Below are 15,018 nucleotides of genomic sequence, written 5' to 3' on the forward strand. Positions count from 1 at the left end.
CCTTCATCTCCTTTCTCCTGTTTGTTTTACCACATTGTATACAACACAAGGGGGTTGAAGCCTCATTCTTTAGCCTACGTCAAGGAAGATTTCATTCGTAAACATGTGCACAAGTTTGTGCTTCTTGTGTGGTGTTTATTGGAGGTGCTCTCCCACCTCCTGACTTCTCTGAATTCAAGTTGAGCCCATGGTCCCCACAATCACTGGGATGCACTGCGTCGCATCAGCAAGACGTGTTTATTTTGATGTTGTTAGTTATTGGACGTGTCATATTTGCACCATTTGTCTAGGCTAGTTCCGGCTGATGGGACTGATGCCACCTATGGATCATGAGTTGAATGTATAAAAATTTCAGTGTTGCCACTTGCTGTCCTTTGGATGGGTAGTACACATGGGGAGAAGCAGAGTGGGAGGAAAACAAAGAGTTGATCAGCTCCTAGGTCTGGAGTTGATGGCTAGAAATGATAGAAAATGGTGGCTCTGTTTAGAAGACATGGGCGTATAAAAGCTTGGAATGCAAATGCTGCTGAAATTTTCCCTTAAATGATAGAAATGGAAGTAAACATTTATTACCATTTGGTCAAGTGTAGCATAACTTGCATTCATATTTCATTGTTAATAATGGAGGTATGTGGAGATATACACAGACCTTGAGACAGCTGTTTTGTATTTTAATATTGCATACAGGCTAGCAGTTCATTGAAAACAGAGGAGAGAAGCCTGAAGGTTAGATCTTAGAAGAAGGCAGTTCTTCATGCACAGCTTTGTCAATCCTGATTTTGTTTCAAAATAAAAATAATGGAATACCAAAATCAAAGGAGAGTCAATTAAGGGAATAGGAAAGGGGTCATCCCAGAAAGAGTGATGTCACTGGCCTGGAAAACATCAAGGTGAGGCTCCGTCTCCTCACTCAAGTCCAAATGTGCTGGTTTCTTCTACTGCTGTCAATAGCTTTTCATACAACATGGAGTAAGAGGGATATGGTGGAAGATCCAGTCGGTTGAAGCATGTGTGTGCCCTAAATGGAAGAGAAGAGATGGGTAAGAGTATTTTGGTGGTGTGACTGGCTCTGGAGATTATCTGTGACTTCAAAGGGAAATCAAAAGTGAACAGGGTCATGATTTAGGACAGTTATAAAACACTGCAAACTGCAAACCAGAAAATACTGGTTGAGAAAATGGAACAACTAGAAATAGGTGGTTGGGATTTGCAAGCAAACCACCACGGCGAACCGACGATCAACTCTGCACCAGCTGGCTTTTGCAACTGAGATATAAGCTTAGATGCAGTCTTTGAAGGAGGAAGAAAAACAATTACCATTAAAAGATCAGATTCTTAAGTCTCCTTGCCCACCTTCTAGTTCTGGGTTGCCTTAACCAAGTATATGCTGGAGGAATCCACAATGCTCTGGGATTTAGAGATTCAGTTCTGTGTTTAAGTCAGGTATGCCCTGGAGACAAGTCGGACTCTTCAATCCCTGTGTAATATGCATCACCTGAAGTGGAATGGCTGCATTTCCAAGAAAACCTGTGCTTGGGACACAGCCCTCCCTCAGTACCAAAGTGTCCTCACAACACTGCCCCAGGTTCTGTCTCACCTGTCACATGCTTCATCCTCCAGACCCAGGCCTGCCAGAGTCTGCCCTGGACCATGAATGCCTTCCTTGCACAGGGACCTGAAAATGCCCCTGTGGGTCTCCAGAAGTTAGAAGAGAGGCACAGTGTGCACAGATGCCTCCTGTGTCATCTCAGTCACCTCACTAGCTACTTGCTGTCAAAGAGTTTTGTTTTTCTATGAACCTCTCTTGATACTAGGTCCTGTATCAAAGTAAGGAGAAAGGAGGAGGGGTGCTGCTGAAAGTTAATTTTACCCTTCTTCCCCCCTGGAAGGAGTCATGCATTGACATAATGTTTGGACACACCAGCCAGCACAGAAAGGACACTCAAATCAAAATCAAAATAAAATAAAATAACAAAACCAATGTATGCACAATTAAAACTACATTCTCGCCACTGGCTTATATTTGGGACATTAACCTCCTTTAATTGTAATATCTCTCTTGGAATTATCTATGTTTTTGTTTTGAATTCTATGGCCAGCATACCAGGTGGTATGCTGAGATCACTGAGAAGACAGGTGCAGCACCACTCAGGGACATTATGGGGGACATAATGGGGGACATTATGTTGGGGATAATGAATGAGGGAACTGGAGAAAGGGAAGGTACCTTTTCCTGTGGAGGAGAATCTGAGGAAGATGTCAGTGGTTTCTTTCTGATCTTTCCAGTGTCCCTTTGCCCCTTGCACAGGGACCTGAAAATGGTCCCCCAGATCAGCCCCCTTCTCAAACGTGGGGAGCTGTCTCTCTCATCCCCACTCCCTCCCTTCCTTTCCTCTTCCCCACTCAAAAGACAGCACTAGTGGAGTTCTTCAGCCGTTACCAAAGATTCAACCTCACCTCTGCTACTTCCAAAGAAAACCACCTAAATATTTTATCCAAACCAGAGTGTACGAATGAGAGTGAAGGGAAAGGCAGTATGTAGAGTAGGGCAGTGACGGCAGTGATTCTTCTCTAGGTTTAGAAAGCTCGAAACTGGAACATGCCCTGGGCTGTGGCTCACTAAGTTAAGTAGAGCAGAAAAGTCCCCAGTGGGTTTGGAACTAGCTGCATTAGCCAGGAGTGAGTTATAAGCAGACACCACCTTGATTTTAATGGCGCCTGAGAGCAGAAATATTATAGGGAAAACTTCTCATATTTACAAATTAGTTGGAGCCAAAGTAATTGTGAGACAATTTTGAGGAGCAAATGGGAAGCATGAGCAAATATAAGTTAAAGAATCCTGAGTTTACATATTGGCTGCTTTCCTTGTATTTGTCAGCAGTGCTGGTTAACTCCCTTAGCTAGGTCCTGGTTTGCCATCTAGAATGAACTAAATCAAATCTCACTAGGACTCCACATTCCTGTGTGCTCCCTGCCCTCCAGGTGTGGCTCTGGCAGTAACAGTGCTCACTGCTGACCTCATTCCCTGTGCTGGAGGCCAAGCAGTGCCAGGCAGGTGTGGGCCATGGGAGTAGCTGGGGAGCCACAGGTTGGGCCCCTCCTCTCATCCCAGTCTAGCCACTGACCAGCTTTATGACCTTGGGAAAGTCAGTTAATCTTCCCAAGCTTCAGTTTTCTCACTTGTAAAATGGGGCTAATAATACGTGTTGTGGGTACCTAAGAGAGCTACTGGGAAGCACACCGACAGAATGCACATCAATGCTTTCATAACCTGTGAGTCATCATTTAAACGTAAGATTCTCTAATAACACAGTCATGACTGGGATAATGATTTGAGGAACTGTGTCATGCTTGTGACTTAAGACTTTGGGCTTTTCCACGCAACCTACTGGCAAGTGAATCACCTTCAATCTCCTAATTAATATTTTGAAACTCCACAAGGCTCTTCTCAATCCTGCCATGTCAAATTCCACTGTGTTGATGTCAACCTGGGGTTTGGAAACACTGAGATGGCTCTGGATTTAGATTGTGTCGCTCAGTGTACTGAATAGCCCTCTGACCATTGTCATCTGCTCAGTTGATTTCTCTGTCGCCTTGAGTTTTTCTAAGTTATTGCTTGAAGTATTAACCAATACAGTGTTAGTGAAAGTCTTGTCCTGTGCACTAACGACTGCTCAAAGTCGTCCAGAAGAAATGACAGAGGCAGCCATGATGACTGCTGGTTGCTCTCTCAGTTGTGAGGCCAGCTGAGAAAGTTGTGCAATCCTTTCACACGTCTTTTTCCACTGCCTAACCACAGGCTCATTCATTCAGGTGGGTCTCATCTTCATCCCGCTTGAGCCCACTCTTTGTGAAGTTTGCCCATACATCAATCCCAAATCCAGAAGCCTGTGCACTAGCTCACTTGCTCAAACTCCTTAAAGCCCAAAAGAAAAAAATCTTTCCTCTTTTTAAGGTGATGTTTCCCAAGTGTTTGTACAGTAACAGAAAACTGACTGACGCAAGTGGTCATGTCAACGTAGATAGATCTAAATTAAATGCAAGTCTTATTTTGTAATTGGAAAACATCAAATGAATAAATAGGGGTCAATATTATCTTCTGTTTGTCAAAGCAGTATTTGTCAGATGAGATCAGGGATATTCATTCACAATAGTATAGATTCCAAGTGGTATTTGTTACCATGCTGTTTCTCCTGGAGCATCTCTTTGTGCTCTTTGTATCACTGACAAGGGATATGTTACCCAGAGTGGCATAGAAAAGATGCATGGCATGAATAATTCACTGTGTAAAACTGCTTTGGCTCCTATGGCCTCCTTTCCTAAATCTATCCCATAATTCTTGCTTTATAGAGTACTCTATAGAGGTCGTTATAGAGCCTGAAGGATACTGGTGGTCTCATCTTCAAATGTTTTAAAACTAAGTGGGAAAAACATGACACACATGCACATGAATATATAACTACCCAATCAACTATCAAGTGATAGGCAATAGGTGTACAATATTGTCCTGGAGAGTTACTTTTGGACTCCTTACACCAATGCCCTTACTTCCCTTCCCTCATGTTAGACATTCCTGTTTAAACAAAATTGGACCAAACACACACTCAAAATCTTCCCATGATTGACATGCGGACCAATACATGACAGCCACAATACCATTCATCATCCAAACCAAGACAGCAGTCTCCACCCAAGTTTCAGAGACATCTCACCTATACCTTCCACTAATAACTCAAAAACAAAACAAAACACACTCTGGGTGACAAGCAAGAGTGTTTCAAAGGATGATCATACAACCTCCAATAACAAAGATAAAATTTTCCTTTTGCAATGAGTTTTCTGAAGGTTCGCAGGAGCTCTGTACCTGGGGAGAGATGTGATTTTCCCCCATTTCTCAATGCAGAAGCGCCGAAGCCCATTGCTCCCTCGGAGAGCTGCGAAGCCTTCATAGGGCACACTTGATGTCCCTGTGACGAACTGCAGCAATCTCAGTCTCTGCTCATTATTGAAGCGCTCCACCGCGGCCCAGAACCAGCGGATCACGAGATGCCCATCATGATAGCCTGCTCAGAACAAAGGGAGGGAGAAAGAGAGGATGGGGAGGAGCAAGGGACAAAGGGCAGGGACACAGGCAAGGTATATTAACTGTACAGCGGCTTTGGACCCGCTGATTTTGATTTTTTTCTCTGCTTCTTTGTCTTTCCTTCCTTGTTGTGGTTCTAGACATTGAACAAAGAGCTTTCCCAGTCCTCTTAACATGTTAACATTTTGAGACATGGTCTCTCTAAGTCCCTGTGTTGCCCCATACTTGGCTCCAACTTGAGATCTTTCCTCTTCAGCCTCCCAGAGTGCTGGAACTACAGACTTGTGGTTGATTTTTCTAAAAATGGCCTTTAGCTAGGTTAGGTGGAAAACAATTTGTGTAGGTAGGTCAAGTTTTAAAACCAAAACAGATTTAGAAAAATAGCTATTTTATAAAAGGACCTTATATTCTGGAGATGTCCTTCGAGATATTTCCTATTTAAACAACTAGGACACCACTTTAAATATCCCGGCCTTACATAAATGTCAGCAAGGAATAGAAAGGTTTGGTAGAGACAGACCTTCTGTGGATGCAGGACTTTCCCCCATTTCCTTTATTCTGATGTTTTATCTCCTGGCAACCCCACATCTCAGGATCCTTGACAGAGGCTGGGGTGAACAGCAAGTGTGGCTCAAGGTGTCGGGCTGCTGGCAGCCATCACTGCCGCCAAGAGAAACCCTGCACCATTCAGCAGTAGCTCCCAGGGCTTGGCAGGACTTGCAGTAGAAGTACCAGACCCTCTCTCAGCAGGCTGGAAGGGCCAAGCTTGGACAATTAAGATGAATGATACATCACAAACCCAAGGGGCATTCAGAGATGGGTGATGTGTGCAGGCTGAGGCAGAAGCAGAGAATGCTCCATAAAGGACTTGGAGTATGAGTTCAGGATGCGAAGGACTTGGGTAAGTGGAGGAAAGGGAATGGCAATTCTGGCAGGAGAAATAATAAGAAGAATGGAAAAAAAGAAAAGAAAAAAAAAGACACGTAGGGACCATTCAGCTGGCCAGCACAGAGTGGACCTGAGGGGAAGGAAAGGAAACCACTGGCAGTGTTAGAGGCCTTCATATCTAGGTAAAGACATACTGATGGACACCATAGACCAGTAGTTTCCACACCAGACCAACCTAGAAGCTCCGGTTGCAGAGTATATTGGGTGACGAGGGAGCTAATGGACCCCTAGTTTTTTCACTATCCATTGATTGGATTTCCCTGTAATATTTTACATGAAGGAAGGTTATGAGATTAAAAAAAAACCTTGTAAATGTCTATAAGGAGTGTGCTTTGTGTGCAGGGGAGTGGCCTAATGAAAACTACGTGTATAGCCAGCTGTGGGAGTACATGCTTATAACCCAGCACTCTGGGAGCTGGGGCAGGAGGATGGCAAATATTAGTCCAGCTTTGGCAACTTCATGGTTCAGAGAGACCCTGTGCCAAAAATAAAATATGAACAAAAGAGCTGGGGAAGTAGCTCAGTGTGAAGTTCCTGGCTTAACCTTGACCACTCCAGAACAGTAACAAGTTTCAGGGAGCCTAGATTGGCAGCATGCAGGGTGAACAGACAGGAGGGGCTATAGAGAGACTACAGTTAGAGGTGCAAAGGGCTCTGATCACAAGAAGCAAGAGATGCTTTCTGGACAGCCCAAAATCCACTTGTGAGCTGGTCTGCAGAAAAAGCAACTTCTGTAAGCCTTTACTCAGAATTTGGCCAGGTATTACTGTCCCTGGAAGGACAGCTCAGGTTGGAAGCTGTGTAGGGATCTGTTTTTTGGTGAGGTAAGACCAGGCTTTCTATAGTCATTAGAAAGTCATGAATTGGGTTGGGCATGTAGCTCCTTTATAGAGCATTCGCTTAGTATGTGCAAGGCTCTAGAATAAGCCCTCAGTATTGCAAACAGCAATGCCAGCAACAACAAGAACAACAACTCACGCCTTTCATAACCTGTGAATGAGGTACATGTATATGTGAGGGACTATTACTCAGCCTTAAACAGGAATGAAGAATAGAAACATGATATAACATGGATATATCTCAAGATAGTATTCTAAGCAAAAGAAACTAAACGTACAAATACTTTTTTAGATTCTGCTTATGCCACATATCTAGAGGAGAAAAACCTACAGCCATGGAATTCAGATAGATGGCGAAGGGTGGGGAGAGTAGGAGGTGGAGATTGTTGGGGACAGGGTTCCCTTTTGGGGTGATGAAAGTACTTCAGAGCTAGCTAGAGGTTAGCTAAAGAACACTGTGAATGTACTAAACTGTGTTGAATTCTTACTTTAAAATGGTCAACTTTATATCATTGTCGCCCAAACACAAATATTTTTAGAAGGTCACCAACTCTGCTTGTAACGGGACCGTCACACCAGGGCACACTCACCTCCCCGGTACTCAGTGTTATTCCTCCAGTCATTTAGGTCAATCTCTGCGGTACCAGCGATCACTAGCTCCAGCTCCCTCGCATCGAACACTGAGACGAGTCTTGAGTCTACAACCTGAGACACAGATTAGCTTTAGCACAGAGGCCCACATGCCAAGGGAGGTTGCGGTCACCGTCATTACTGCTGGGGGTGAAACTGGGGACATGGCATTATTTACTCTTTCTTTCTTTCTCTTTTCAGCATGCTATCATGTTTACATTCAAGATCATTATTATGCTCTGAAATTTATCCCTCTCCCCATTCATGCATTGAAATCTTCACCTCCAAGGTGATGGCCTTAGGAGGTGAGGCCTTTGGGGTCATGGGTTGCACCCCTTGTGAATGAGGTTCATGGGCTTTTATCAAGGAAGCTCTGAAAAGACCCTTTTTCCTTCCACTGAACGAGGATATGACCAGAAACTGCCATTTGTAAACAATAAGATGTGAATCTGTTAATGCCTCTTCACCTTGGACTTCCTAGGCTCCAAAACCTGTGAGAAATAGACTTGCGGTGCTTTTGTGCTGTTGGAGCATGGTATTTTGGTAACCTGAATGGATGCAGGCAGTCACTGAGGTAAACATCTTGGTGTACAACCTTCATGGGCTGGCAATAAAAACAGACCCCTGGGTCTGCACCATCTCAGACAGGCATCCAGGAGCAAGGTCACAAGTGAACCTGACCCGGCTTTCTGAAGTCACACTGCAGTTTCCAAGAAACACTGCCTTGTAAAGGCAAAAACTTCCAACCATTCTGAAGTGACTTAATAGCTGTTACCACTACTATTTCACTGAAAGTGTACTTTGTCACGTAAATTATGACCCATTTTTCAAGGCCAGATCACGTCACTGGAGTTTTTGAGAGCTTTTTTACCTCTGACAGAACTGGGTTTCCCAGAGCACTATGAACCTTCTGCCCTCATCTCCGTTGGGTCCTGCTTACACTGCAGGACAGCCCGGGCCTTTGCCTGCCTACCTTCTTCTTCCCCGAATTGCTGCTCCCCAGGAGCCTCAAGGATCAGGGGCCCTAACAGCCTCCCCCAGGCCTCACCTCATAGAAGCCCCGCACCAGCGCCTCTGTCTGCTGCACCACGCCACGCTCCACCCGCCACTTCACCATCCTCTCGATGTATTCCTTCTTGTTCTTCTCCGTCACCTGCGTGTTGGCTCCACCAGACTTCAACTCCCTTTCTGTTACCTGTGGAAACAGGAGGTCATGGCGCTCCTCCTTGTTTCTCATCTCCTGGGAAAATAGCTTGATTTTTGGAGGAGATCTTGGTGTCTCAGAGGGCTTTCAGATTTTGTTTTCCCCTCTGTTCCTTTCCTTTTCCTTTCTTCTCCTCCATTTCTTTTCTTTCTGTTCTTTCCCTTTTGTGACCCTGGAGACTGAACTTGGCCTTTGCTCTGGGCTACATCACCAATTATTTTTTATTTTGAGATAGATTCTTCCTACATTGCTAAGTTGCCCAGTCTGGACTTGAACTTGTGATCCTCCTACCTCAGCCTCCCAGCTGCTGAATTTATAGAAATGTGCTACAAAGCCTGGCTTTGTAATAATTCTATGGCACTTTAATCTTACTTTTGGTACATTTTGCCATGTAGAAGTAAAAAAAAAAAACTTTATTTGACTGTGTCAATCTTTTATGGCTTTGAGTTTTTGTGTTATATAGCAGTATTCCTTGCTGTAATACTACAAATAAAACTTTTCTTCCTTTTCCTCTTTCTCTCTTCTTTAATTCATTTGGAATTTATTTCAGTATTATAAGATAACTGAGGTATCTAAGTTAAAAAAATTAAATTCATTCAGTACATGGCAGGCCAGTTCAATGAATAGCATATTCTTGACTATATTTAAATGTATTCCTATAATGGTAGAAAGAAATACTTTTTCTTAATCACCTATGAGACATTTTTCCAAGGTATATTTATACAAAAGAAATACAAAAGAATTTAGACATTTTCCAGGACCTAGCCCAGATGCTCAATGCAGTAGTGTGTGCTGGGTGACCTGGAGTGTTCTGTGAGTACTCTGACCCTGGTATATTCATGCAAGGAATTGTAACTTCAGTTTCACAACAGCACCATTCCACAGCTTTTGGGATTTTTATTTATCTGTTTGTTAGATTTCTGCAACTGCTGTTCTTCGAATTTTAATTGTTAAATCTGCTCAGATGGTATTTTCTTATCAAATGGAAGCCCATTTGATCAGAAAATTTTCTATTACGTAAAAAAAAAACACTAATAGATAACAAATGGGAAATCTAATCTAGTTAAATAGTCCTGAGATACATGTAAGCATTTTGGAGGATGTGATGAAGATAATTATTCCTGTGGTTTCAGATAGCACAAATACCATACACAAGTGTGATATAGTTCACAAAAATGGTTTCTGATCCATTGCACGTGTAATTTAAACAACTGTATAAAGGTGATCCATGTCATAACAAGAAAAAGAAGGAAGAGGACATGGGAAGATTTATTAAAGGAAATAATCCCCAAAGCATTATATTTGAATGAATGAGATTCCTTGTTCTGCAGATTAAAAGCAACATCTCATTACTACATGCTCTAGAAATCCTAACTTTGAAAGCAGGCCCTCGTACACATGGCTGCTGCTGTGGCATTATTCACAACACCCAAAAGGTGGAAGAAATTCAGGTGCCCATCAACAGATGAGTGGATGAATGAGAAGGCTGACTCACATACATACTGGACTATCACTCAGTCTTAAAAAGCAAGAAAACTCTTGACACATGCTCCCGCATGGAGGACATTACGTTAAGTTAAGTAAGACAGTCATAAAAGATCAAAGCTGCAGGTTTCCCTTATGTGAAATATGTGGAGCAGACAAATTCATAGAAATGGAAGTTGAGTGGAGTTGCCTGGAGCTGGAGGGTGAGAGAAATGGAGGTTTGTTTCAGTTTTGCAAGACAAAATGGTTCTGGAGACTGGATGTCCTACAGTGAGAATACACTTAATAATATTAGGTATACACTTAAAATGGTTAAGCTGGTAATACAGGGTTTACAGGGTCTCACTACACAGATCGGACTCACAGTGATCTTCCTGTTTTCAGTTTCCCAAGCACTGGGATCACAGGCGTATGCCACCATGCCCAGTCTTAAGATGGTAAATTTTGTTATATGTTGTTATGGCTTGTTTTTAGATGTCCCTCCAAAGTCTCTTGTTGCTATAGGTGGGGTGTTTTCAGAGGTGGTGGAATCTGGAGTGTGTGAGGCTAGAATTGACTTGTGGTGCACTGCTAGGATCTAGGGTGCTAGGACTGAAGGTGTGAGTGTCACGTGACCTAAGGAGCCTGTGTAAGTTATAAGAGATAGAAAGAGCTGTGGTTGATCCTTGTTGTTTTGCTACCTTCTGCCCACCATGAACTGTATCTCCTCTGAGATGCCACCCCACCTTTGAGCCAGTCGAGTATGGACTGAAGCCTCTATAAGCTGTGAGCTACATAAAGCTTTCCTCCTTTAACTTTGGATGTTGAGTATTTTGTCTCAGCAAAGCAAAAAGTAACTAAACATGTATTTGCCAGAGTAAAATGCAAAATTCTTTTCTATGCCCACATCACACAAACCTGTCCAAAAACTTCTTCGTTAACAGTGAAAGTGAGGTCAAGGATATCTGTGATGTTGTTGTCCTTCATCCATTGCAAGCTCTGGTGGAATTCCTCATCCAGATATTCCAGGTCACTCAAGTCGCAGGGCCTGCACGGATCCCATAGAAGTAAGATGGACAGAATTAGGGACCAAATTGCTGCCCAGACTCTACTGAAAAATGTAATTATGCCACTTTGGGCTAAAACGGTGCAGATGTAATTTAACAATTTGATAATTTTAAATATACTACTAAGTCAATATAGTCAATAGTTTTGGCTCATCCAATAATTCTGCTTTGCAAATAAGTTATTAAAATAGTTAAAATAATAAAATAGTTATAAATCATTATGGAGTCATGGACTCTCATTTTAAAGCAACTAGTAGGTATGATCAAAAAGTACAGAGAAGAGCTGGCCAAATAGCTCAGTGGATTAAAGCTCCTGCAAGGGAGCTGGGAATTCGATCCCCAGGCTTGCCATGCTGGCCCCACCTCTGGGGAGCACTGAGACAGCAACTGAGACTGGGCGTGGTGGTGCACGCCTATAAACCCAGCTTTTGGGAGACTGTAAACAGGCAGATCACTACGAGTCCAATCTAGTAGTGAGACCCTGAACACCCTGTAGACCCTTCCCTAAAATACTAAATAAATAAATAAATAAATAGAAAGTACAGGGAATGTCTAATTTTTTTTTGGGGGGGTCAAAAATTTTTATTTAACAAGTTCACAAATTTGACACATTAAGGTAGTCTGCTTTTGTTTCCCAACACCATATTCTGTAATAAATTCTACAGATAAAAAAAATAATTAACACATTGCCTATGTTCCTCCCAGTGGTTAACTGCTGTACAAAATGCGTACATGATATCCTATGTACAAACACCATTAGAACAAATCACTCTATTCATTAAGAGAATCTAACTATATATCTATCCTAACCACTGTGAATACACAGATACAAAATGGACATTCATCTGTATACCCTTTTTCTGTTAAGTTCCATTATTTGAATATTATAGGTGTGTTAACTCAGCAATATATTCTAAAAGAGTTCAGAACTCCATAATAGTATTGGTCCTTCTGCTTCATGGGCAATGTCAGAAATTGTTGACCTGAGTCCCCTACAACTCAACATAACAGCATGGCTTTACTTCTTATATTTCGTTTTTATACTTTTCTGCTGGGTGGTTAAGACAAAGGTAATCTGTTTTTTTTTTTTTTTCAAAGTTTTATTGACAAACAGATAGCAATGAGACAGTTTCAAATCAAATCGGAAGGACAGTTTCAACATATAATACACTGCATATATTCTTCTTAGTGGTTAATTGCTGTACAAGATGCGGACTTGTGATCCTATTTACAAACACCATTAGAACAAATCATTCTATTCATTAAGAGAATGCAACTATATATCTATCCCAACCTCTTTGAATACACAGATACAAAATGGACATTCATCGGTATACCCCATTTTTTCTAAGTTCCGTTATTGAATATTATAGGTGTGTAAACTCAGCAAAATATTCTAAAAGAGTCCAGTAGCCTATAATAGCATTGGGTCTTATATTTAACTGGCAATGTCAGAAATTATTGACCTGAGTCCCCCACAGCTCAACTTAACAGCATGGCTTTATTTCTTAATGTCTAATTTTTTTAAAAAAATTATTATAATAAAAGACATTACCATTAGTTCCCTCCAAAACAATCCTTCTTTTCTGACACTTATTCCATCTTTCTTTCCCCTTTCTGCAGCCACTCTGGAAGTCCTCTTCCATGAATGTCTTTAGAGGTGCTTTTGTGGCTACTGATGTCATGAACTGATTCAAAACATTTACCTTTCTCAGTCATGTTGACTTTGGAGAAGGGTCAGAAGTCACAGTGCCATCCAGGTAGACGAGGAAGCCTGACAGTGCTTTTGGGAGCCTGCCTTTCTGTGGGATGCCACACAGGAACATCACCAGCTGCATTTTTAAATACACCTCATAGAGACATTCAGGGAGGAGTTCTTCCATAACTGCTTCAGAGAATGGCAAGAGTGATTGGATATGTGTGTCCCAAGTGAGAAGGAAGGCTTTAGAGGAGAATGAAAGGCCATGTGCCTTTTACTATAAAGGATTTTTAAAAATTTAAGTATTCACTGTGTTTTTCTATCACATGTAGTAAGGTGTAAACAAATCAATTCTGCTTAACAGTTTAATGCAATGTTTGTAATAGTATACTTTTTATATAAATTGATTTATGTGCATTATATGATGTTTTGCTAATAGCATGTTTTCTTATGCTTAAACTCTCCAAATGACTGTAATTATGCTAAAAATTGTATGTGATATGCAAGGCATTCACAGCAGGAAACCACAAGGCACCTAAAAGGAATGACTGGAGCAAAACAGAGACAAAGGGTCCAAGGCATCAGGAAGGCCAGTACTGCCGTCCTGAGGAAGGGCTGTCACCACTGTCTGCCACACACTTACAGCCTCAGGAGAGCCTTGTAGAAAGGCCTCGTGAAGAAGGCATCCAGGAGGTACTGATGGATCAGGGCCAGGCCGAGGATACGACCGCTAAACCTGAACCTGGAACAGACAAAACAGAGAAATTTAAGGATCAGTGGGAACTTTATATCATTAAATGTTTTAATTCATACTTTTATTTCATGTGTTTCTGTCCAGTATTCATCTTAAGCTGCTATAGGAATTTTCCTGTGGATGTTGCAACAACAGCAGTCACTTTTCCCTCCATTCTTTGCCATAAACAATGGTGTATGGTTGGTATTATCAAAGGAAACTTCTCCCCATTGTATCCGAAGAGTCATTTTGTTTTCCAGAATCTTCTGGTATTATTAGAAACCAAGAAGAAAGCACCAGGGAAGGAGAACACAGGAATATGAGATAAAAAGGCCCACACAAACCCAAGGAGGACTTAAACCCATGGACCCAGAAAGCTTTCTGGACAGAGTATCATTATCTGTTCAAGTATTCAATAGTATCTCCTGATTGTATTCACAATCAGGGAGGTCGAGGTCTTGAGTGCGAATCATGTCTGGCAGCTGTGCTCATACAGTGGGAAGAGTTATATACAACCTCAATGGGATAGGAGGCATGCTAAGTAAGTGTGAAGGATTGCACTGTCTGCCATACACAAAGAAAGAACAAGGTCCCTGAAGGGAGGAACTGCTCATGGGCAGCTGGCCACCTCTAGAGGTGGTTTAAATCCTTGTTGGGGTGACTACTTTCTGGAATTTCTTCTGGTGGGAAATGCTGAGGCTTCCTGGAGTTTGATCACATTATGGCCTTGCTTCTGAGCCAGCTTCCAATCTGCCTGGTTCAACAGCCCATGGCTTCCTGCCATGAGCACCTCTCCTGTCTCTGTATCTAGCTCCACAGCTGGGTCCCCTGGTTTCCTATCCAACCATCTTTTCATCTAATGTGACTTTCCTCACATCATCCCAACTAACTCATCTCCTATTGCCTTCCATGAGGCTCTTTCTTGAGATTCTCTATTGCATACGAGGTACAGTAAAAATATGCTGAATGTTTAAGTCTGTAAAATAAAGTAAAAGACACATTGACAAGAATCACCTCAAAATAGCCCCCTCTCTCCTTATCCCATGTCACTGCCATGTTCTAAAGCAGATCTAAAAGTCCTCTTTCAGATTTTTATGAGGCGTAACAAAAAATGCGAGTACCCAGGTGTAGCGGTACACACCTGTGATCCCAGCACTCAGGAAGCTGGGACAGGAAAATTGCTGTGAGTTCCAGGTAAGACTGGGCTACATAGTGAGTTAAAGACCAGTCTGAACTACACAGAAAGACCCTGCCTCAAAAGCAATCACAGCCACCACCACCACAACCGCCACCACCACCATCACCACCACCACCGCCACCACCATCACCACCACTACCACGACCACCACCA

At 42.3% G+C, this 15,018-nt stretch overlaps 1 protein-coding gene across 1 annotated transcript in view; it reads right to left on the minus strand.

The window, feature by feature from the left end:
• Nucleotides 1-906: 906 nt before the first annotated feature.
• The window catches only part of Hecw1 (HECT, C2 and WW domain containing E3 ubiquitin protein ligase 1), a 372,273-nt gene continuing 358,161 nt past the window's right edge, over nucleotides 907-15,018 (minus strand). The window contains exons 22-27 of the mRNA XM_004629654.3: nucleotides 13,578-13,676; nucleotides 11,087-11,216; nucleotides 8,549-8,695; nucleotides 7,461-7,575; nucleotides 4,865-5,063; nucleotides 907-1,018 (exon numbers count right to left, since the gene is read on the minus strand). Coding sequence (XP_004629711.1) covers nucleotides 907-1,018; nucleotides 4,865-5,063; nucleotides 7,461-7,575; nucleotides 8,549-8,695; nucleotides 11,087-11,216; nucleotides 13,578-13,676 — 802 coding nt within the window. The remainder of the gene's footprint in view (nucleotides 1,019-4,864; nucleotides 5,064-7,460; nucleotides 7,576-8,548; nucleotides 8,696-11,086; nucleotides 11,217-13,577; nucleotides 13,677-15,018) is intronic.

Source organism: Octodon degus, unplaced genomic scaffold (assembly GCF_000260255.1).
Source record: "Octodon degus isolate 3935 unplaced genomic scaffold, OctDeg1.0 scaffold00031, whole genome shotgun sequence".
Classification (NCBI taxonomy): domain Eukaryota; kingdom Metazoa; phylum Chordata; class Mammalia; order Rodentia; family Octodontidae; genus Octodon; species Octodon degus.